Source organism: Ceratina calcarata, unplaced genomic scaffold (assembly GCF_001652005.2).
Source record: "Ceratina calcarata isolate Rehan_Ccalc_2016 unplaced genomic scaffold, ASM165200v1 scaffold291.2, whole genome shotgun sequence".
In the NCBI taxonomy this organism is placed as follows: Eukaryota; Metazoa; Arthropoda; class Insecta; order Hymenoptera; family Apidae; genus Ceratina; species Ceratina calcarata.
In genome coordinates, this window is record NW_017151492.1 from 55,341 (window position 1) to 78,251 (window position 22,911).

Genomic DNA, 22,911 nt, shown 5'->3' on the forward strand with positions numbered 1-22,911 from the left:
TTTCACTTTTTCACCGGGATTATTAGTACAGGAAACGGCGATGCATTTAATAGATAGGTTGCGTGTGTTTCAACAGATCTTGCGTGTATCAACGAGTTAGTTGAACACTTAATACGGCGTTTCTGTAAGTAAACATTCTCCTCGCCGAGATCGGCGTCGTGTAATTTGTTGTCTCTCAGGAAGAGAGGATTGTGTACTTTCAGAAACGTAAATTGCTATAATACTTATACGAGTTCGCGACACAATTTCTTATTCAACGATAATGATTACTACGTGATTAATATACTGCTGGTATAATGAATTGAAAAGTAGCAATCGTGAATGTTGAATCTCATGCAAAGGACTCGATCGACCTTCCGTCAGGTCCCTGACCGATCTCATACTGAAGATCGACAGGCTCTTCTCACGATCGTTTCACCGGCGCTTCCGCCTTCTCGCTTCTTCGCCCGATCATCCAGAATGATCCTCTCTCGATCTCTGATCCGTCCTCCTTTCCCTGTTTCACGGGCAGGTACTCCCTCGTGGCGGTGTTTCGCAGGAGAAAAATCGAGTGCGAACACGGCCGATCAATTTGCCCTAAAGAGTCGTTAATTTTCGGTCGATGCCCTCCTACTATCTTCGTGCTTGTCGAAAATTATATTTCGCCAGGGAGAAGTATGAGGAGGAGGAAGAGGAGGAGGAAGAGGAGGAGGAAGAGGAGGAGGAAGAGGAGGAGGAAGAGGAGGAGGAAGAGGAGGAGGAAGAGGAGGAGGAAGAGGAGGAGGAAGAGGAGGAGGAAGAGGAGGAGGAAGAGGAGGAGGAAGAGGGAGACCGAAGGGATCCAGACGGAGGTCTGTGCCACATAATAAGCCAGATCGGGCCCCTTTAATGAGCCATAATGGGTTAGCAAGTATGCGTAATCGTCAATGATGGCCTCGAACATGATTCCATTCCCGTTTTCCCTCTTTCCACCCCTTTCGTCCGACGTCTCGTTCCTCTGCCTGATCTCGCTTTACTCCCCTCCTTGAATTCTTGCCGGCGCTGACCGGTGCGGATTTTCATTGTCCTTTCTCCTTTTTCTTGGTATATTACAATGTACGGAGTCATCGATAACAGCTCTGTGTCACCTAATTTCGTGCGATTACTTTTATATTCGTTCGGGGCTCTGATCCTCGGCTCCGATATTGGGCATGATTACAGAAGAGCACGGTAATAACATGCGCAGGGCTGCAATTTGCTTGTTGCAATGGGATTTTCGACGTGATCCTCGGTGTGTCGCGTACGGGAGTAAAAAAGTGAAAAGGAATAAACGGCTGACCGTTTGGATTCGATGACTCGAAACGTCTGTTCTTTAATACTCTTCCGAAGCATCGAGCTCGTTGTGCTCGTCGGAAGAGTTGTTAATCACCCGTTTGTGTATCGGTCTCCGGCATCTGAATTTCGGAATTCACTCGTTCGTCTCTATTTAGCCATCTTCGTTGAATAACGTTTCTGCGCGGTCTCACAGACTCCTTTAATTATCCTCGATGCCGAGCGACTTTGTCTCAATTGATAACCAGTGTAAATCATATTGTCCTCGAAATTTAATTACTGAGGAAATTGGACGAGCGAATCGTTTTCTCTTTTTTAAAAGTTTGAACGATTGTAGCAATTATTTAAACTACTTACGCCTCTGCCCGCGTCGTAATTACCTTCTTATTTGTGGCTCTGTTTCTTTTTCTATTCTTGTTACGATTAGATTTTTTTAGGCCGCGCAATCTGTTTGGAGGATCGCGGAACCGAACGTTGTCGTGCCGTCATGCGGTCATTTAAACTTATTTACTTAGCGAGGGCAAAACGGTGCCCAGCCTCGTTTATGCTTGCCTCCGCCAACAACTTCTCCCACCTATTCTCGTCCCTCTGGCGTTCGAGCTTGCGAATCAATTTAATCGAGCCGTCGGTTGTTCCGAGAAAATCATAGGTGCCGGCCGGCTATTTAAGATACGGAGACCGCGAATCGTCAGCGATTCTCAACCGGCGGTAACCCAATTCGATATCATGAAATTTTTCATTTTATTGAACGACATATGCATATTTTTTATTTCTGTACTTCACGAAGGACACGTTGCTGTTTTATAACGACAATTGCTGTCCGTTTATAACATTGTGTCAGCTTGTAGGGAAGGGCTGTCATTCAGAGAGGCCAGATGGTTTTTGTAGAATCGTTATCTTTTGTGGAAAATTGACGCCGGAAACGATATTACGTAGACATTACTAGCTTATTATAATTGTAACGTGTAATCGATACCCGGGGCAGGAAGGTCTGACAATGGCGACGAGCGGACAATGCGAGAAAATACGAGGCCGTCCCGTAGGGAAGCCTCGGCGGATCGCACAAAACCCTGGTCACCCTCTCTTCTAGCATCGAATACCGGGCACGACGAATAAATGGCCTGATTAAGCACGCCATTTTGCCTGTAATGTAATCTTTAAGCGAGCGTCGACTTCTTTCCGTTGGCATTGTGCGCGAGGTACGCGATGTCTCGTCGATCATTTCCAAGGATTATGCCCGGCCCTTTTGTCCGGCCGATTATTCATGTTTCATAGGGCGCAGAATCGTAAAAGAACGCCTCGTTGATTCAACTTGTTGAGCTCCTCGCGAGGTCGTGCGACTTTTTTCAGGCACTTCTTCCATGCGATTTTATCCCTTTGTTCGACTTTCGGTCATCAGATGATTTCCCTTAACGCACACGTAATTCTTGTTAAACAGAGATTAGTAGCTGCTGATAATTTTGTAATTTTCTAGTTAAGTTCTATTCTCTGTAATTTCCGAAGGAAGCAATAACGACGCTTGATTATCGCGAAATTATTCATCAAACTCTCGGTAACCTTGTAGTAATATTAGATTTCCGCGATAACTACTACATATAGGAACATGTTTTATTTTTCTTCCTGTGTTTAGAATGTTAGTGGAATAGTTAATAAATGGAGACTTCATCACTTGCTATTTCTTCTAATTTCCTGAACTTGTAATCTGCTTCCTATTAACTGTTACTATGTATATCAGTAGGCTCTTTTACTTATTTCGTTGACCTACGTTGCAAGTGATAAGGATACTGGATTAACTTCCTCTTAGAATTTTATAGAAACTAGAAATACTTGTAATTTCCCACCCCTCTCTTTACTTTTTATTGTCAACTCTGAAAACTGTTCGGATTTCCTTCGACAAGAATAGTTCTGTTCACCAATTATGTTTGCCATTGTGTGACAGAGTCAATTAAAAATAATTTCTCAGCCCTTTCTTTATTTTTTATTATCCGTCAGCCTTGAAAGTTGCTTCTAGATTTCCTCTAACAAAAAGACCTATTCACCAATTACGTTTGCCATTGTGTCACAGAATCGGAATTCTTTACAATATTTTAGATCAAAGAAACGCTTGATAAAAAAAAAAGATATAGAAAAAGGTTGAATTGTATCGAAATCCAAGAAACTTAAAAAAAAAAAAACACGCGAGACCTTCGAGATGAAATCTAGGAGTTGCGGATAGAACTGCTGTGGCCGGTTTTTTTCGGTTAGATTCGCGCGAAAAGAGTGCGACGGAAAAGAGTTTGATTGTTGCGGAGGGTTTCAAACAATGCCGCGTTACAATAGCCGCTGAATCGGCGATATTGTACGAGCTCCGCGCCGCTATTTTTCTTCTTTCCATTATGCTCTCCTCCGACGGGGGACAATGCTTTCTAACGAATCGGCGCGCGTTTTAATATCCGAAATAACGGATTTTCGTACGCCAACCATATCGCGAGGACAATTTTTCACATTGCTCTTCGACCTCGTCACGTTGCACTTCCCTCACGTTCCGGTTTGAAAATTTCGGAAACTGTTCGCACGTTATACTCGTACACGGGCGAAGTCACCGATCTCTTTTCACGAGATCGTCGTTGACGTTCCACGCCGGTTTCTATATTTTTTCTCTCTTCTCCTCCCGTTCGTCTCTTCTGACCGACAAGTAACAGCCGTAAAAATCGTCTCCGCGGGCGTTCCCGGTTTCACGAGGCCTAAAAGGAATTTACAGGTGTGAGCCAACGGGGATAAAGACTCGCAGGCTTATTCGGTTTCCGCCACTTCAACCTCGTACAAAGTGCATGCAAATTTTCTAAAGGGAACGACGCGTCCGTTTTATTTCGACTCGTTTGTCAGCCTCAATTTTAGTCCCTCGCTTTTCTTTGCTGCGAACACGCGATACCGTATTCGAAACGTATTAACCTGCTCGATCAGTCAGTTTGGAATTTACTAGTCGATGTGGGATAAGAAACCTGACAGTGGAAAATGCATCTACAGAGGCTCACGAAAGTATTCGAACATCCTTTAAGACAGAATAATTCTTTTCATATTGAACTAAACAATTCTATCATTTTCTGTGGGTTCCTAAATGCTGTATTTTACTATGTAAAGTCTAAAAGAAATTAGTTCAAACTTTTTATTGATCGTGATAGTGAAGAAAAAAGTAAACATCACGTTTCGTAGATTTTTTATTAGGATTTCTAATGAAAATTTGAAACATCCTGTTTTTGAATTATTCTGGAGTTCAACAGGTCACAGCTTTAGGAGAATGAAGTAAAAATTAAAACGTTTGACATTTAAAATGATAGAAAAATAAGCCAGTAGAAATTGTGACATGAACAAAAATTGGGGCATTCACTATATTTGTCAGAAAATAGCGACGCGACTTGTTAATCATCTCAGATGCTTTTAAAAACTTCACGAGAGACTTGTACTAAAGAAATATCCCAAGTTACCTGCTAACGTAGCCACACCTTGGAAGAATAGACGAAACGTCACAAAGGGATGAAGTCATTGATCAAAGAACTTGGAAACAAAGTGGCTACTTAAAATTGAATGGACAATAGAAATCGACGGGTTTTGAGGATACCAAGTGGCTGTCCATCGGGACACTCGGCAAGTGGGGATACCATCTTTTGGCAACGGATGCGGGGGCAACTAAGGTGGTAGAAGAGACGCGAAGATGCGGCGGCGGCGGCGGCGGTGGTGCTGGCAAAATGCGGGCGGAAAGAGGAGAGGAAAGGAGAACCGTTGGAAACGAGGCGTGCTCGCTGCTCGCGCATTGGTGCACCGGTGTGTACGATGTGTGCACAGTCGCCATGTTGAATATCCCCACTTCCGTTCCACGTGTCGTACACCTACACACGTGTCGCGGACGCGATGTCGGTCGCGATATTACAGTAGGGGCGAGAAATCGGCCTTCGCCGTGGGGACTAGTCGCTTTACTAGGGGCGAGGCGTCGTCACTTTAAGGGTTGCATGAGATTCCAGTGTAATCTTTTCTTAAGATTGCCTGAGCCCGAGAAAGCATTGAAATTTTCACGGGTATTAGATAAATAAAACAATGTACAAACTCCTGGCTTGTAGTAATGTTTCAATGACTCAAAATTATAAACGAGTTATGACGATTAGAACTTTCCGACTTGTCCATTCGACACGTGTGACGATCAAGTTTGAAAATAGTTCACTATCTAAAAATTTAAACAATAAGCAATAATTACAATAATAATAAAAAGCAATTGCCTAAGCGTGGACTAAGATGATTTATAAGTTAAAGGATTTTGCTTCTCCATTTTTTCATGTGATCAATACCAAGAATTATCATTGATTGTTCTCACTGGACAATTATCACTGATTATTGTTAATATAATAATATTATAATAACACACAACATCAAAAGTATAATAGACTTCGAGTTTAAACAAACTGGGAATCATAAACCCGTCCGTAGAAATTACGACGTGAACAGAAATTTGGGCTTTTACTATTGTACAGTAATACTACAATACAGTAATTGGCTTACTTAAAATGATTTAGGGTACCCGAAGGATCTTGGTATTCTTTTCCATTCCTTTATTTAATCAATGTCAATAGTTGTTTGAACAAATATCATTGATTACAATACCTCACGTTAAAGTATAATAGACTTCGAGTATAAACAAAATGGGGATCATAAACCAGTCACTAGAAATTACGACGTCAACAAGAATTTGGATTTCTATTCTACAGAAATACTACAATACAGAAATTGACTTAGTTAAGATGATTTAGGGTACCCGATGGATCTTTGTATCCTTGCTTTTCCATTTCTTCGCGTGATCAATGTCAAGAATCGTTGAGGACAATTATCATTGATTATTGTTAAAACACGACACGTTCAAAGTGTAGTTGACTTGAAGTTTAAACGAGAAGGGAAAGTAGGAATGAAATATGATTCTTGAAGGAAGTCGTACGCCTCTTATTAAGGCTGATACATTCGGATGTCTTAATCGAGGTGCAACAATGAAGTTCTCAACATTAATTGAAGAGAAGATCGGAAAGAACAGAACCAGGCAGTGAAAGTTCGCTCAATATATCTTCTTATCAACGATCAATACCTACCTCGGAACGTACGCTCCAACTGTTACATGCACAAAGAAAAGCGTATCGTTTTTTTTGGTCGAGGACAATTTTCCTTCGGCTCGCCGAGAGGAACGGAAGACAAACGAATTGATAGAAAAAAGCACGTTGGACGGAGCACAGTGTACAGGGAGAGAGAGAGAGAAGAGAGGGGGAGGAACGATGGGAGAGGAAGGGTGGTAAGAGGGGAATCCAGGGGTGGGAACGAGGGGACAGAGGGGTTACGGGGGCGCGGGATTCAGACGTATTAATTAAACGACTCATTTTCATCGCACGACAAAAACGTGAGTTTAACGCCCATCGGCGACTAATGCGTCGGCCCCACCGGTCCCACTGCAGGCCCGTGGAATCGGAGGAGCGATTCTGGTTCCGACCAGCAAGTTTCTACCACGGACGATCCTCCAATCGTGTCGAGGCTGGTGTACCGCCTAGCGTTGCCTCTCGCACGGTACAGTACCGCCCAGACACCGGTCGATTTTTCGTCCCCACCAGAAGCCGATCGGTTCACCGGTAGGGATGAAAAGCCGCTCCGAACAGCCCCACCACCGTTCACCAGCGCCCCGTTTAGCCTGTAATTTGCTCAAACACTAGCAAGCTCTCGTGCCAGAAACATCCGTCAGAGAGCTGCGGCTGGCTGGGCGTCGAGCTTTATACTGCGAGCTGTTGGGCCTGTTGGTATGCTCGTTTTTTCGTTGTTTTTTTTTTCCTCGGCAACCGTGAAACACGTTGTAACCGACTCGGACGGAGTAAATTTTGGTGCCGCGGGACTATACCTCCATGGAGAGTCCCGGTTGTTGGATATCGCAGTGTGTGTCGGCCGTGTGAGCTAAACGCTTCGTGGTTGCTTATCTCGAGGTTTACAGTGGTGACACCCTTTAAATACCAGGGATCATTGTGAACTGGGTGATTCCTACGGTGACATTGCGAGGATTCGTAAAATGAACGAGGGATAGTGGTGATCGTGACAACGAAAAGGTGTTGAGCGTTTCGAAGCCCGTCGACTGGAGTCTGTATCGAAAACGGTGAAACTATATGAACGAATGGACGATGTACCTGTCAACGTTCGGACGGTAGGGTGTCGATTAAGAAGAGTCGATATAATCGAGGAGTCGTGAGGTATCGCGGTGAATATTCTCGGACGATTTAAAGAAAATTGCGGTCAAAGTGTTTTCGAGGGGTAACCCGTGGGTGGACGTCTGTCGGACGAACGTTCTATCGAAGGATCTGGCGCCTAGACGGCTGCAGGCATGCGGCGTACCTGACTCCGCCGAGGTGTCTCGAGCCCGCGCGAGTTGCACAAGCGGCCAGTCCATCAGCCAGGCGTACGATAATCGTACGATGATGCCGCTCGCGCCGACGCCAATTGTACCGGTGCCATCGAAGCCGAAGATCGGCTTCAGCATCGACTCGATCGTCGGCGGCGGCGGACAGGGCCGCGAGGACCGTTTGGACAGGCTGGAACGAGTCGAGATCGAGCGGGATGGAAGTCCGATGGACGTGGTCGAGGGTTCCTCTTCCCCCCGGAGTCGACGAGTAACCGCGAGATCACCCGGGGCTCATTCCGAGGGCTCCGATCGACCCGTGTCACGAAGCTCCTCCGTGGAATCGTATCCGAACTCGCGGAGGCCGCCGTCGCATCCCGGCAGCCACCACCACCATCACCCGAACCATCACGGACATCATCATCATCATTTAACAGCGACGACCCATCTCGACTTCAGCAGGACGACCGTTCACAGTCACAGCGGAGGTTCCACGCCCAACAATAGTCCCAGTCCTCCTCACAGGATATCGCACGGCGATTCTCCCGTTGGGGCGCATCCCCAACCGCCGCCAGGAGTCGTCAGACCGAGTCCGAATTATCTCGCGCCGCCTGGCGCGGCGACTGCAGCCGCGGTTGCGGCCGAGCAATTGAAATCTCTTTACGGGCTGCCTGGGCACGGGCCTGCCGGACCTCAGACCGGCCAGAACGAGTATCACACGCAGCAGCTAGCTCTGGCAGCGAATTTGGCTGCGGCGCAACATTTCCAAGCGGCGAATCTCGCAGCCGTGGCCCTCCAGGCGCACCATGGTGCGTCGCCTCATGGACCGCCGCATGGGCCTTATCCTCATGGAGGCGCCCCGGCCGGACCTCATCCTCCGCCGCATCCTCATCAACCGCCCAGGGACAGCTATCCGCTTTATCCTTGGCTGCTGTCCAGGCACGCAGGAAGGATCTTCCCTCATAGATTCCCTGGAGGTACGGGATCTTCTTTTTACTCTTGCTCGAACTTCGGATTTGCTTGATTAGAAATATTCATTGTAGTTAGTGATTGACGATTATACAGTCGATCAAAAAGAAACTTATCGTTCTTGGCATGATAAACTCTATAAAAATCACGTATAGTCGATATTGTAAAGAAACTTTCTGTCGTGTTATTAAATGTTGAATCAATCGTGAGAGTAAAATCCTGTCGAATGAAATACAATCTAAGTAAAAGAAAATTAGTAACTGTTATCAATAGTTTGTTTAAGATTAGGATAATTTTACCTGAAACACTCATTAATTGTTTCATTGTAATCGCAAGTGATTCATCGTCGGAACATTTTACTCTATGGTATATCAATGTACAATTTACTACGAGCGTACGATATCCGTGAGTGTTTCATTTATATCTCGCTACTCGTAAAAAAAAGTTATCAGAGATTTAAAAGCAATTTATCGCTGAAACGTTTCTACTTGCTTATTCCATAGTTCATCAATTTGCAATTACTCATGGTACTAGTGTACATTATTTATGATATCACGTTTCTCATAAAAAAATTATCGATTCATCGAGTGACAGTAACGCTGCTCGTTGTTATTCAGCGCTCGCTAATCGCCCGGTGGGAAGGAGCTCGCTCATCGGCTCTGCTCGCCGCGGATGCCGAACGATTTCTAAATCACGCTCGTGTGTAAATGAGACACAGAATCAGTTTTTTCGCCTGTAAATGTGTAGAGAAAAAAACCGGAATTCATTTGCATGGCTCAGACGGTTGTCAGTCTGCCGGCTGTCTATATTTGCGCCGAGAGGAGTGCACGCGATCTCAGCTACGAAAATTCTCACGATTCGCAGGCTCTGACAACGGTTCAATCCCGCTTTCTCCGATTTCGCGATTTTCTGCGGTTTTCTCTATTCGAATTCCACGAAGGTTACGCATTATAAGCCGTATCGGTTCACGATTATTCCAATCCGACGTAAATTTTATTATACCAACGTAATTACAGATGTTTTCACTTTAATACGACGACGTATTCGTTGTAACATCTTTTAACTGTGTGCTAATACGAAGTGTCGGCAAGGTTTCTACTAGAATCGATATTCCCCATAATTATTGCGTTTCATAAATGCGAAAAGTTGATGAACCTTATGTATCTTTTTAATAGTATTTTCTATTTCGAGACAATAACGTTATTACTCGTTACGTGATTCTATGTACCAAGGGTGTTACCATCGTTACAAACGTTTTTCATCTTTTGCAATCATTACGTGATTCTTATACACAGAGTTTCTCATACCAAAAATGAATGCTGTGTCACGTACCATTTGAGAAAGATATCGGTTTTTATAAAAATGCATGCATTTCGGGAAAAATAATAAAAATATTACACCTGTGCATAATTTCTTCATCAGAAATGTAGAATCCAATAGTGTGTAGTCTGGATAATGGGAACTTCATATAAATACAAAAATACGTATAAAATACTCACGTGAACTCTTCTTCAAATTTTATTTACAACTATTAAAAAATAAAGAAACAAAAAGAGGATATATTGTGAAAAGTTTCTCCTATCTGTTGATTCAAAATAAAATTTTTCGCTGTGTCAATTTTTATCTAATCACTTTTCCGAAAATCATGTATTTTGACAAAAATCGCTATTTTTCGGAAACAATACATTACAGAGAATTTCTGTTTCTGGATTCGTTTTTGGTATGAGAAACTCAGCAAGAATCGCATAGAGGATGTTGCTAAAAAAATTTTAATCATAATCGAGTTATCTCTTTCTGCACGAAGTTAATAAATCCGATGCCGTGATATCCTCGATTTTTTTCGGTTGTCGACCGGTTCGATTATCGATCTAAACAGGCCGCGGTTTGCATCGGGTCCGACCGAGGGGGCAGACGAGGTTACGAGTTTACGAGAGAGAATTGGTAAATTACGCGTTTAACTCATCGCCCCTCCCCCTGTGACGAAGGGGTTGCGCAAAGATTTCGTAACGAAGATTTTGTAACGTTGTTGTGTCCACCAGCCGCGAACCGCCGTTATCGCTGTTACGAGCGAGGAGGCAAAACAAGCGGCTTCGCGTAATTGATTCACTCCCGATAACGATAAACCGGGCCAATTATGAATTATTCCACGATAATGCTAGCCGCGTATCGTAACACCGAGATAGGGTCACGTACGCTGCGAGTCATCGTTTACGCTCGCACCGTACAATGATGGATTTTAGTCATTGAACCCTTAGCTGCTCGCGTGATTCCGCTTAGAGTCATTAACTTATATACCGTTTGTTATGCACTGTCACCTCGAGGATTTCATGCGATATCGTATTCGACTATGAATAATAACTGTGTGGAAGAGAACGCTTTCTCCATTTGCGAGGAAGCCTTAGGGCAGGAAGGGTTTGTGGGACTTGGGGTTAGAACTAATTCGGTCGAGTAATAACTTAATTATTTCATACCTTTAACTCAAATTACCTATAATGTGACATTCATTAAAGTATAATAATTAGACATTGTTATGTATTTATAAAAACCAGTGCACTGAATTTCGATCAGAAGAGCGCATGAAATATTGGAAGCAAAGTGAATCCTGTGATATTTAATTCATAAGTGAAAAGCATGCCAAAGTGTAATTCCGAATATTTTATTTCGCATATAAATCTAATAATAAGATTCAAGGGACGAGCTTTTTAATACTTAGGCGTTCCAACAAAATTGATGATTCTCGCGGTTGTTTTATTGCGCGCACAACTTCATTACACAAGCTTTACACGACAGTCCGATCATTTATCTCCTATCGATTAACAACAGTGTGTAAGTCGAATCTAATTAGCGAGCGTACGGACACAGGTAGCCGTAACAGCTACGCCAGGATTGTTCGTGAGTCGCGAAGCGAGAAACAGAGTCATCGGGATCTCGAGTGCGAGAATTTTATGGTTTGCCACTTTTCTCGCCTCGTTGCCGCCGTTTAACATTATCCGCAATCGCGAGTCAATCGTAAATCATGTATCGCCTGCGAGTATGTTTAGAAGTGGGAATTCTTACGCGAACGTCTGTTCGTTGTCGATTAAATAACCGAGCGGATACATACGTTTGTACATACGTGAGGATGAGACAGGAACGAGTGGTAATAATTTAGTTATTATAGCGTGGGTCCATTTGGATGACTTTCGATCAGAGCCCGAGGGATGATCGCTTGGAAACGAAACGCGTCAAGCAGAAAACCGCATTCGACGTTTTATGGACACGCGTCGACGTTTATATGCGAAACGATTTACAAGATACGAAACGTGTTCGCGTAATATCAGTCCGGATATTATAGACTTCGTTAAGAGTGATGAATACAGGAATACACAGTGTTTTTTTGTTACTCCATTGCTCTCAGTAAAAAGTGGAATCACGTTAATGTATATTTAATTCGAAGTTTATTACACGATTTTACCTCGTTCTTACTCAACTTCAAATAACTGTATCAAAATCGTGTTCGAGTGAGAACAAAATAATTAAATCCATGAAAAAGCTGGTTAATTAAGCAGGGCCAGTGCCTTCGTACTTCTCTGTAGAAATCTCAAGCGTCTTCCATCAAGTAGCAATTACGCATTCACTAATGAACATGCAAACCTCGCGCGAGAAGACCGCCACGATAACCACTTCAGTTCCTCCAAAACGTTCTTCATTCTGTTCCTCCTGACGTCGTCTGCAATCAGTAACTTCTTTTTATTATAAAAACCAATATAATTTGAGATCTCAAATCTCAGTTGGGTTATTATTTGAAAAGTTCTCTTCTCTTTCTCGCCTTATTATCGATGGTGTCATCTAATTATGCGAACAAGCATTATTTCTTTCATCATATCTGAGTGGTTTTTAAGTTTACTGTTTTTGGATTATTTTCTATTATTTGGATTATGGAAAATTCATCTCTTGTTCGATATCTCCTGCCCTTTCTGTTTTATTTTTATGGGGAAACGTAAGTTGGTTTCGCATAAACACAGATACTCCTGGCAATTAAACATCTTGTTAGATTATGAGATCATGTACTGAGCTAAAAAATTGTTCTGATCTTGCGAGGTAAATATAAAAGAAAAAAGAGAATCGGAGTACCTTCCTCCCGACATCCGTACTATGCATAATGCAAACGAAGCTTAGTCGGATCAGCAATTTGAAAAGGTGGCCTCCCCGAGTAAAACGATCAGGATTCAGACACTTATTGAGAACGCGGGCCGCCCTGGGCGACGTCTCAGTCAATGATACGATGATGAAGTGGCTTCGATGCCGTGCGTTAGGGCTGCCCGCTCGCTTTTTGGTCAATTTTGTCTCATCAGCGCGCATTACTCCGGGCGGTGTACCTCGGGACGGGACGAGTACTCGCGTTACCATTCGATTACTGTTATTTCTCAAGGTACTTGAGCCAGCCGGGTAGGCTACCATTTCCACCGTGACTCTAGAGTCAAACGAGAGATCCGAACCACTTATCTAATAGCTCGCCACAAACACCGAGCATTATACACAAAGTTGCACACGATTTCTCAGAATTCGTTCTTCTCCTTCTTTTTCCTCGAGATTCACTTCACTTTCGGTGCGATCGTAAATTCGTAAATGGTAAACCGTATCATTTGGTAGATAATTGAGGATGTGGTCACCGTGAAAATCATCCGGAACAAATGTCTCTAGCAGTTTGATTAGTCGTCGGCTCTCGAGTAGTATCGTTTATCTAGCAATTAGCTGGTATCGGTAATTACCGCGGTGAATCCTTCACCCTGGCATCCGGTCTTCCGCGCGCGCGCGCGTGTGTCGTAAAATACAGATGGGGAGACCGAGAGGAAGAGAAAGAGGAGGGAGGAGAAGGTCGTGAAACCGTTTCGATAAGGAATTCTCGAGTCGTTCTCTGTAATCTATTCCGGCGCGACCTCGCCACTCTTTGTGGCTCATAATAGTGCCAACAGAGAGAACTTCTTTTTGTTTTCCTCTCCCTGTAGTCTCTACATCTACACGCTCTCGTACAGTTCTAATCTTATTACCTATAATTCTTAAAATTCATATAAATTTATTCCCTCGATGCGTATCGAGCATTGTAAATAGATTTTTTGCGTTAATCAAATGTGTGCGCGTAGTTATTAAGAAGAACATTAATATGTGTTGATTTGACTTCGCGTAATGCATCACGTCTTATGGATAATTATAGAGGCGATTGATTAATAAATCATACTTTTCTACGTTCAGAATATTTTTTTAACAATGCTTATGCCGTTGCGAATGACATTCGAAGGTGTGTTCTTATTTTTTGTCCGCCGATCGTAACTGTCGATACTTAGATACTGTAACTCCTCGCTAATGTAATCACTGTTTTATAGCCAGCGACTTCCTCGATCGCCTCGCGCACTTTAGATTCCACGCGTTCGACGCAGGGACTCGCGTAATGTTACGACGCTATAAAAACTGTCGACATTGTCGAATCTCTGCCGGACTGTATAAACCTACGACTCCGTCATACAGTAGCCAGCTGTAATCGAAGAAGAAATAACTGGTGGCGATAACAGAATATTTAGATAACAGAAAACTATACAGTATCTATAATAGATTTCGAGTCTGCCACTATATTACTTCTAATTGGAGCCTATCTGTTGAGAAACAAAATTCTGTTTACGCATCCCCAGTTTAATATGATAATTTATTTCAATAGAATAATTGCATAGTCGATTATTTCTTTTGTAATTGGGCAGGAAAAAATGGTGGCTTTGTTAATGGAATAACTGCCGAACGAGGCAGTCATTTAGAAAACCATCTATCGTATCGTATCTTTCCATCGAGCGCACGCAGATCTCGCGCGGATCTCGCCTCCGCCTCGAACACGCTATTACGCTATAATTAAACCTGATTATGCAGAGAGAACGAAGAAAAAATTGACTCTTGAATCGGTAGTATTTCAAGGAACGGATACGCATAGGTAGTATCCGATTAGGCCAACTGGCAATCGTAAGGAACTGTTAAATGAGAGGTAGGCAAATCTATTCTTCGGCCTCTCGTCGCATGAGCTGGCACGAAGCGATTTTTTAATGACGTCTGCCAACGGCGAACCAACAGTTGCAATACTAATTACCTCTAATACACGGTTGCGCAAATGGAATGGACGTGATAGCGAAATGAATCCCCGGCGGTCGGTCCGCGCAGCGCCGCGGCGTCGACATTGTTTACGGGGAATTGATATTACGAAAGGGAATTGCCTTTGCAGTTAAGTCACGAGCAATTACCATTAGCCCGTTCTGAGTAATTACCCTTTTGTTAAGTGAAACATGTAACTCGCGGAACGGCACGATTCCGGCGCGTTTTGTTGAAACGTTTGAACCTCCGGCGACCGGTTCCGGGCTTGCAAATGCAAATTTTACGACGTCGCGGCGCGAAGAAATTTCTTGGAAAATTCAGAATGAACGAAAGAACGGGCGAACGGTAAAAGGATTAGGCAGCGGGAATAACGATTATGTGGTAAACAAATGGATAATGATCAGAATTATGGAAATTGGCTGGACATCGGTCCACGAGTTCTATTCGAATCATTCCGTCTAATTAATGAAAATTCGTAGAAAATTATATCAGCTTCTATTATTTTTCTTATCGACGAGGAGATCCTCCGGTCGGCAGGAAACGAGTGAATTAAAATTGAAGAGCGGCTCTAGCGAAAGTCGCTCGCATAGAAAGCGATCCAGTGACGCGAGTGCTTACTCACATTTGTCGCGATGGGAGCCTCGTGCGCGCCGAGAGGGTACAATGCTCCGTTAATCAATGTTATTAAAACGACGTTTACCCTCGTGACGTTCACTCCGCGGGGTGTCCGTCGGTAACAATGACACTCAGTAGCATCGCCGTCATCCTTTTTTTTTTTTTTACGAATCTCGATTTCACGGCTGTTCCTCCCTTTTTTTAACAGACCCATCGTCAAACAGATTTCAGGTCCGCACTACATGGAAAAAAGTCTTCCACTCGGCAACGAGTCAATTTTTTTTCCTCGCTCATTCGTCCTTTTGTGATCGGATTGACGTCTTCATTGAACAGAGTCGTCACGGCTGATCGACGACCGAGATTTCCTGGTGCAAATTGAACAATTCGATGATCCGATTCTCTCGCGCTGGATGTATTGGTCGCTTTTTCTGGGTCGAGCTGATAGTATTGTCTGATCACGCGAATGTCACTACTGTTGTATTATCAGGGCGAAACCAAGTGACACCTTTCAAGTCGGAGAATCATTTATTTTAGTTCTCGATACAGAGTAAATTACTTAGTCACATTGCAATCGAATACAATAGTACAATGATGTGCAAAATACTTGGACAACTTCAGATAAGCCAATATTAATTTTTCGTAGGAAACATTATGTGATATGAATAAAATGATGTAGATCTGCAAACTAATGGAATGTAAAATTGTTGTAAATATTTTATTTCTGACTTATCGCACAGAATCGATTAACTTTGACTAAACACTTGAAGGCTGTTCACGTGGAAGTTAAAGTCCAGTCATATTTTCAATAATTACGTATTTTTCACATGACTACATCGATAAAAACTAATTTTATTTGCTAACTTGTAATAGAAACAAATCTAATTAATAAACAATAATTTTGAATAATAGTTTTTTCCTTGACGTAAATTTGCATGCATGCATGTATCTATATTGATATAAACTAGTTGAGCGTTCATAAATTAATGTTTATGTACTAATTTATAATGCAAACAGATATAACTAATAAGGAAAAATTTGCAACCGTTTTTTTCTTTCACACAACCTCGCATACGTATATTAATTTTTACTCGAGGCTATTTAAGTGAACATCACTTTAAAGTAAACTAATTGTCGAATTCAATTACAAATAATTTCTGATTTTATATGCTTTATTGGGAGTTTCTGTGATCGATGACAAAACCGAGTAATATTCTCGCGTGAATGAGTCGCTAATTGGTTAAGCAGCAATTAGAGGCCAGCCTTACGTCCGCTGTCGTCCGTCCGCGTATGCAAATGTCGCGACATCTTCCATTCCGTGCACGTTGAGAAATCGTCGCCAGTATCCGGTATCGGTGAACCAACGACGGTGTCCAGCGGCCGGCCGATCGTGTAATTAAATAGTAATCGCTCATTACCCGCGATCCGTCATTTGTTGCATTCGTGCGGGTAATCGCAACCGGTTTCGGTGGTATCGTTAACGTTAATCCACGGATTACAAAAAGACTGGAAGCACCGTGGCTTCCCATCCGCGGAAAATTTAATGAACGTTCGAATCAATAAATAATGCTTGAGCCGCGGTTTCCCTCGTTCATCTGACTATTATTGATATTTAATCTTGATTAATAATTTCTCGCGCGTCGGACGACAAGTATCTGATTCGTTTACCAGTTCCTATGAATAGTTGTCAATCGGGAACACAGGCGGATAAAGGTGTCGCGTAGTAATAATGAATATAATTGAGGTACAAGAGTCGAGTTAAAAGTAACACTATAAGCATGTATAAAATGTAATTTAGCATAATTTAATGAGCCGTGTCCAAGGCACTGAGTACCGTACGTGTCTCTGCGAAACGGAAAAAGAACCGATTTCCTCGGCAAGGAACACCGTGCGGCAAAGCGTTACGTGCGATTAATCGTAACCGCGAGCCGGCCGATTGAAATGGTAATTTCGCCGGTCGCGCGTTACACGCGTTTAAACGTTTCAATAGGTTGCTGGCGGAGAATAAGTTAAACCGATACCGCGGCTGGTTCCCCACCTCCTGCCCGTCCCCTCCCCCCCTTCTTTTATTTTTATTTTCGCGTATCCCCCGTATTCAGTATACTCGCTGGTCGCGATTGTTCGCTACGAATTTACATAATTACGAAGCCGACCCGGTAATATACGACGGCTGATTTGCATACTTAATTCCGTAATTGCCGCTTCTTAATTGTTTAGCCGACTGCGTAATTCACCCGGGAACCCGGTTCGATATATCCTCGGGAACGAGACCAGGTGACGTTAATGGTTCACCGTGACGTGATTATCCCCGAGTGTCCGACGATTTCACCCGCACAGATTTTATTCCCCCGTGAAATGAAAATTCTCTTTTTAATGTTCTTACGTGTGTTAATTATTCTGAGGTGTTTCGACGTACTATTTAATGTAGTTGTTGCTCTACTAAGTTAGCCAAGGCTTAAAAAATAAGCAGTTACAAATATAAGACATTTTTGTATTAAAAAAGATGAATTTGTTTATTATTAATACACAGGTTTGTAAAATCTATTGATTTATAGTGAGAAATTCAGTTGTACGGGAGATGAGTTAGGACTTACGTGTTCTTCGAACGCATTTGCAGTCGCAGAAAATAACGCAAGTCACAACTCGGTCGAAAAGTGACTTACACCGTTATGACTCGTACCCCCTGAATTCCAGTGCAGCATTGACTCCTCTACATCAACGTCTTTCTTACCTCGAGTCCTGCAAGCAACATCTCTCTCATTTCATTCCAGTCGACTGTTAATTCTGTAAAAAAAATCTGCGCCGAGCAGGCTTTCTCGCGCAGCGTCGTTAGCGGATCCTCCGTAGACTCTAGGCGCTTCCTAGACGTCGCCCACGGGCGTCCGGAGTTGGCCCCGGATCTGGTTCTCGTCCTGGCAGCGCGGAATCATAGAAGGACGAGTCGAGGCGCGCAGGACGTGGGCTAAAGCGAAAGACGAAAGGGGCTAGACGGCCTGTAATTACGGGAAGCTCGGTTGTGCGCAGCTGAGCCGCCCAGAGCTACTCGAAATTACTCAAAAATAAGACCAAATCGCGGAACGTATCAAATTATATTCCCGCCGATTCCCACTCCCAGTGTTCTTTTTCGCTGGCGTGCCCCGCGACCGAGTCGGTTTCACCGAGTACACGTGAAACGTTCACGTTTCTAAGCCGTCGACCCCGCCGCTAATGCGTTTTTAATTGTTCCCCTAACGCGCCTGTAAACGGCACCGACGCGCGATGCAAATGCGATACACGGATCGCGGCTTCGCTGAATCTAACCACGCTAATAGAGGAACTGAATCGTTGCAGAAACGTTCTTGTTTTCTCTAATATCGAGTTTTCAAAAGCTTTTATAGACATTGGCATTAAAAAGTTCTCTGGCTGAACGTTAAAAAATCAGTGTTTAAATATACCGTAGAAGTTCTTGGTTACTTAAAAGCGAAATTAAATTGTCGCTCAACCGGCAGTCGCATGAAAGTTTCATCCAAGTCGCTTTTGAAGTACAGATCAAAAGTCGTATGACGTATACAATTTTCTTATAACTGACAAACGTATAGTCAACTATAGTCGGTATGATTTTTATAATTTAACATCGTTCCACGTATCAGAGGGGAGATAATCGAAGGCATTTCGTTATGTTGATATTATCTTTTACATTGAATTGATTTCAACGATTGACGGATGCGTGCGCGGCAGGAAATTAGGCGCGACATTATGCGGCGACATTAACGCTTCTATTCATTTGCCTGGCAACTTTTCACGCAATAACGACGTTAATGATTCGTCAGATGTTATCGGATAATAACCGCAATTATTAATAGATTACCGAACAGTGATTCGCGTGGTTTCGTATTAATCGACACCGTTTTACGCGACTGGCCGGCTTTCGTGATCGTTGCCGTTGCCTCTTAACGGCGGGGAATAATTAACGAGCTGGTAATAGCGGTCTTAAGTATACCGGTTACATTTTTCATCGTCTCCTCGGCGATCCTTGAAACCTTCGAACAAATGGACGCCGTTGTAATTGTTCAAAATTCATATTTTTTTAATTACAACCTACGACTCCACGGGCATGGCGCATATGAGATATACATCGAATTTTCGACGCGAAGCTCACGTCTGATTTCAATCGTAATTAAAACGTGACCAATTAGAGGTTCGTAGCGAGAGGGAAAAATTCAGTTCACGAGCAGTCGATCGATCGCAAAGTCGCATTACCATGCGAATGGTTGAAATGTTTACTGGGTCTTTAAGGCACACGCACGATGCTCGTCTCTCTCTCACTCTCTCTCTCTCTCTCTCTCTTTCTATCTCTCGTTCCAGAAGGTCGTCAGAAGACTGCTTTAATGGCCACATCACGTATGCACGCGTCGAGCTTAAATAAGACGCGTTTTCCACGTGCTCGCTCGTTTCTTGCTATCACGGGGCATGCTTGCTCGAGTGTACGTACATCCTTGATGAATCTCGGGTTGCCTTGGCCTGCTGTAAACAATACTTGGAGGATGGTCGAGTCGCGAGGCTCGCCGATCGATTCCGCGTTCTGATTCGTTTTTGCATATATTTTTCAAACATTTTATTAGATAATGCATTTATTTTTCTCGTCAAGAAAGAAACTCTGTACAGTTGAGATTTGAAATAAATTTTATAATGAACGTAAATATTTTAGACGACACTTAAGTAAGTTACGCGTTCTCTGCGAATGTTTCTAGGCCCGGACATACCAGGTTTCCTTCTGCAGCCATTCAGGAAGCCGAAGAGAATAAGGACGGCCTTCAGCCCCAGCCAGTTGCTGAAGCTGGAGCACGCGTTCGAGAAAAATCACTACGTGGTCGGAGCCGAGAGGAAACAGTTGGCGCAAGCGCTTTCCTTGACGGAGACCCAGGTAACGTCCTCCACCTACTCGAGATAAATTAACCTTCTTCTACTTGCAACAGTTCGGATCAATCGTAAAACGTGTCGCTTGATTCCAAAAATTTCTGTCAACCATTAATCAAAATTGAATACAAATTATTTTCTCTTATCTCTGTTCATCTTTTTTGTTCCTTAAATCATTCATATTTATTTATTTATTTATTTATTTATTTATTTATTAATTAATATACGCGTTTGTAAAATCCATTGGTTGTTGAAGTAAATTTAACCGAGCGAGTCTCGGTGGTGAAGAGGGTTAATGAGCATCTCGCCGGGAGAACAATTATATTTCCGCAAAAACGGTTTGCAAAAGTCACGTCGGTAGATAGCATCCGTTCGGCACACGATCGTGTCCGTGGCTAATTACTCGACAATTAGAACAGTAATTACAATGCGGTAGGATGTGCAAGGGTTCAGTCTGTATCAAATTACCGCGTTTAACGAGAACCGCTATTCAATTATCGGGAACGTAGACAAAATTCCATGGCTATCTCACGCACCCTATCTAAACCTGTACACTCGCGACACAGTTTTATTCGTTCGTTAATACCGATTCTTGCCGTAATTGACCCTTTGGGGAATTCTACGATCTCGGATCTTGCTAATATGCATTTCGAGTCTGAGATAAAAATCAATACCTCTCGTGTTACTCTTATACTTCGGTTCATGGCGGAAATACGTATGTGTGGGAAAAGAAAGTTTGTACATATGTATTTTTTTATATAGTTTATTCTCATAGATTTATTAAAATCTATTTTACATTTCCATATTATTATACATATTTATATTTCTATATTTCACCTCTGACCTGTTCTAATGCTATCAAAAATTGGCATAAACTTTCTGTATAGCCCAATAAAATTCATCTTTCATCAGTGGTTTCTGATAATCCGCGCCTGCTGCACTCCGTAATTCCCAAACTGTCTCGACAACTGTCTGGCGTATCCCTCGCGAGGCCAGTTTCCAACGACCCATTGACTTTTATTCCCCGTTTAATGGCGCGAGGCTCGGCAAAAGTAAGGGCAGCCTCGGGTAACGAGGGGTTTGATATGCTAATAACCGATCTCAGGAGGGGTGGCGAGTTTCGTCGTTGCGTGTTTATGATCCAGCGTTGGATGTGCGTCCGCGCGCGACGCCGATGCGTGTTCCACAGCTCCAGATGTGTTACGTGCGTACGTATCACAAGTGTGTTACGTATTCCATGGGCGTAACGCGGGTCCAAAAAAGGGAGAGGGCCCTGGAAACGGGGAATAAGAAGCGTGGTGTGTGTGTGTGATTGTGAATTAAGTCGGGAGAATGGAGGATCATTGCTCGACGCCATGTTGGTCGAAACAGGCTTTTGCTCTTTTGTGTCCTCATCCTCCCCTTGTCCGTACGAATTACGACGTGTGAGAATTTTCCACACGGCAATTGGTAGATCAAACGTTCTGCTAGAAGATCTTAATTGTATCTGTTGATAAAACGCTGGTCGTTAGTATCTCTATGCTCGGAACACGAGTTCTTTCTGTTCGTGCTCGCGATTCGATGGGCCGATTCGCGTATAATGTATTCGGCGGTTAATAGCCGAGTTAATCGCGCGTAATTAGGGCCCTAATGAGGGCTACCGGGTCGCGTGTAACGCACACTCCGCTTTATGAATCTTAACAACCGCGAGAACAAGTCGCTTACCTGTTCGCGTGCACGCGATTCGTCTTTACACTACGCGACGGACGTAAGCATATTTTCACGTCTCCCGAGCGAGAAGTCTCTTGAACTCTAATTCGGTTTTCATTGCACCGTCACTCGCTCTTCTTATTAATCAATCTTGAAACTAATACCGGTCGATTAATCAGTCTTTCGACTTTGTATCGACGTCGCAAGAGTTCCTGATGTATCTTAATAAACTATCGCGGAATTAGCAATCGGGAGAGGTACAGACACTCTGTCAACCCGGAGCAGCAATCCTAGATTAATCGTTATCGCGGAGGAGCGTAAGCTTCTCCGTCCCAGGAAACCCTGGAAACATCATTACGCCATAGCGGGCAATTAATCACATCTATCAGTTTTTCTTACTCCCTACTCCTTATCTTCGCTTCGCAATAGTTGTCTTCCGTGCAGCGATGTTTACCCGATGTGTGTCGTTGCCGCGGATTTATTAGAGAAAGTTAAAGCCGTTTCCAAGTGTATCGCTTCGTGACGACACGTATGCACGCACACGTGTACGCACCATCGGTTAGCGCAGCTCCAAATCATCAACATTATAGCGGCATCGGTATTAATCATCGCCGCGAAATATCCGCGATCGAAACCCGAAGAGGGATCCGGAGATTGATCGTTCTCCAGCGATCTTCTAATCAATTAAAGTCGTCAGCGTGGTATCAATTTTAAAACCTCGGCAGGGAAATGATTCCTGTCAATTAATTTTCTCCCAGGGTTGTGAAAACGCATAGGCAAGCTCGTCGATCTCTTAGACATTGTTGTTTGTCCTCGAACGAATGAGGACGTGTTTTAAGATTGTAGCCGTAAGATCTCTGCCAAAGCTAATATGACAAACCGGTATTAGGAAAATTTTTAGGAAAAGTTATATTTACAGAGAAATTAGGTTGATAAATCTGTACTACGTATTTTTT

General features: G+C 43.3%; 1 protein-coding gene across 1 annotated transcript in view; it reads left to right on the plus strand.

Moving 5' to 3' along the window:
- The first annotated feature begins 7,015 nt into the window (after nucleotides 1-7,015).
- Nucleotides 7,016-22,911, plus strand: part of LOC108623819 (homeotic protein empty spiracles) — a 30,739-nt gene continuing 14,843 nt past the window's right edge. Inside the window, exons 1-2 of the mRNA XM_018022622.2 lie at nucleotides 7,016-8,655; nucleotides 20,101-20,273. Of these exons, the coding sequence (XP_017878111.1) occupies nucleotides 7,755-8,655; nucleotides 20,101-20,273 (1,074 nt within the window). The 5' untranslated portion in view covers nucleotides 7,016-7,754. The remainder of the gene's footprint in view (nucleotides 8,656-20,100; nucleotides 20,274-22,911) is intronic.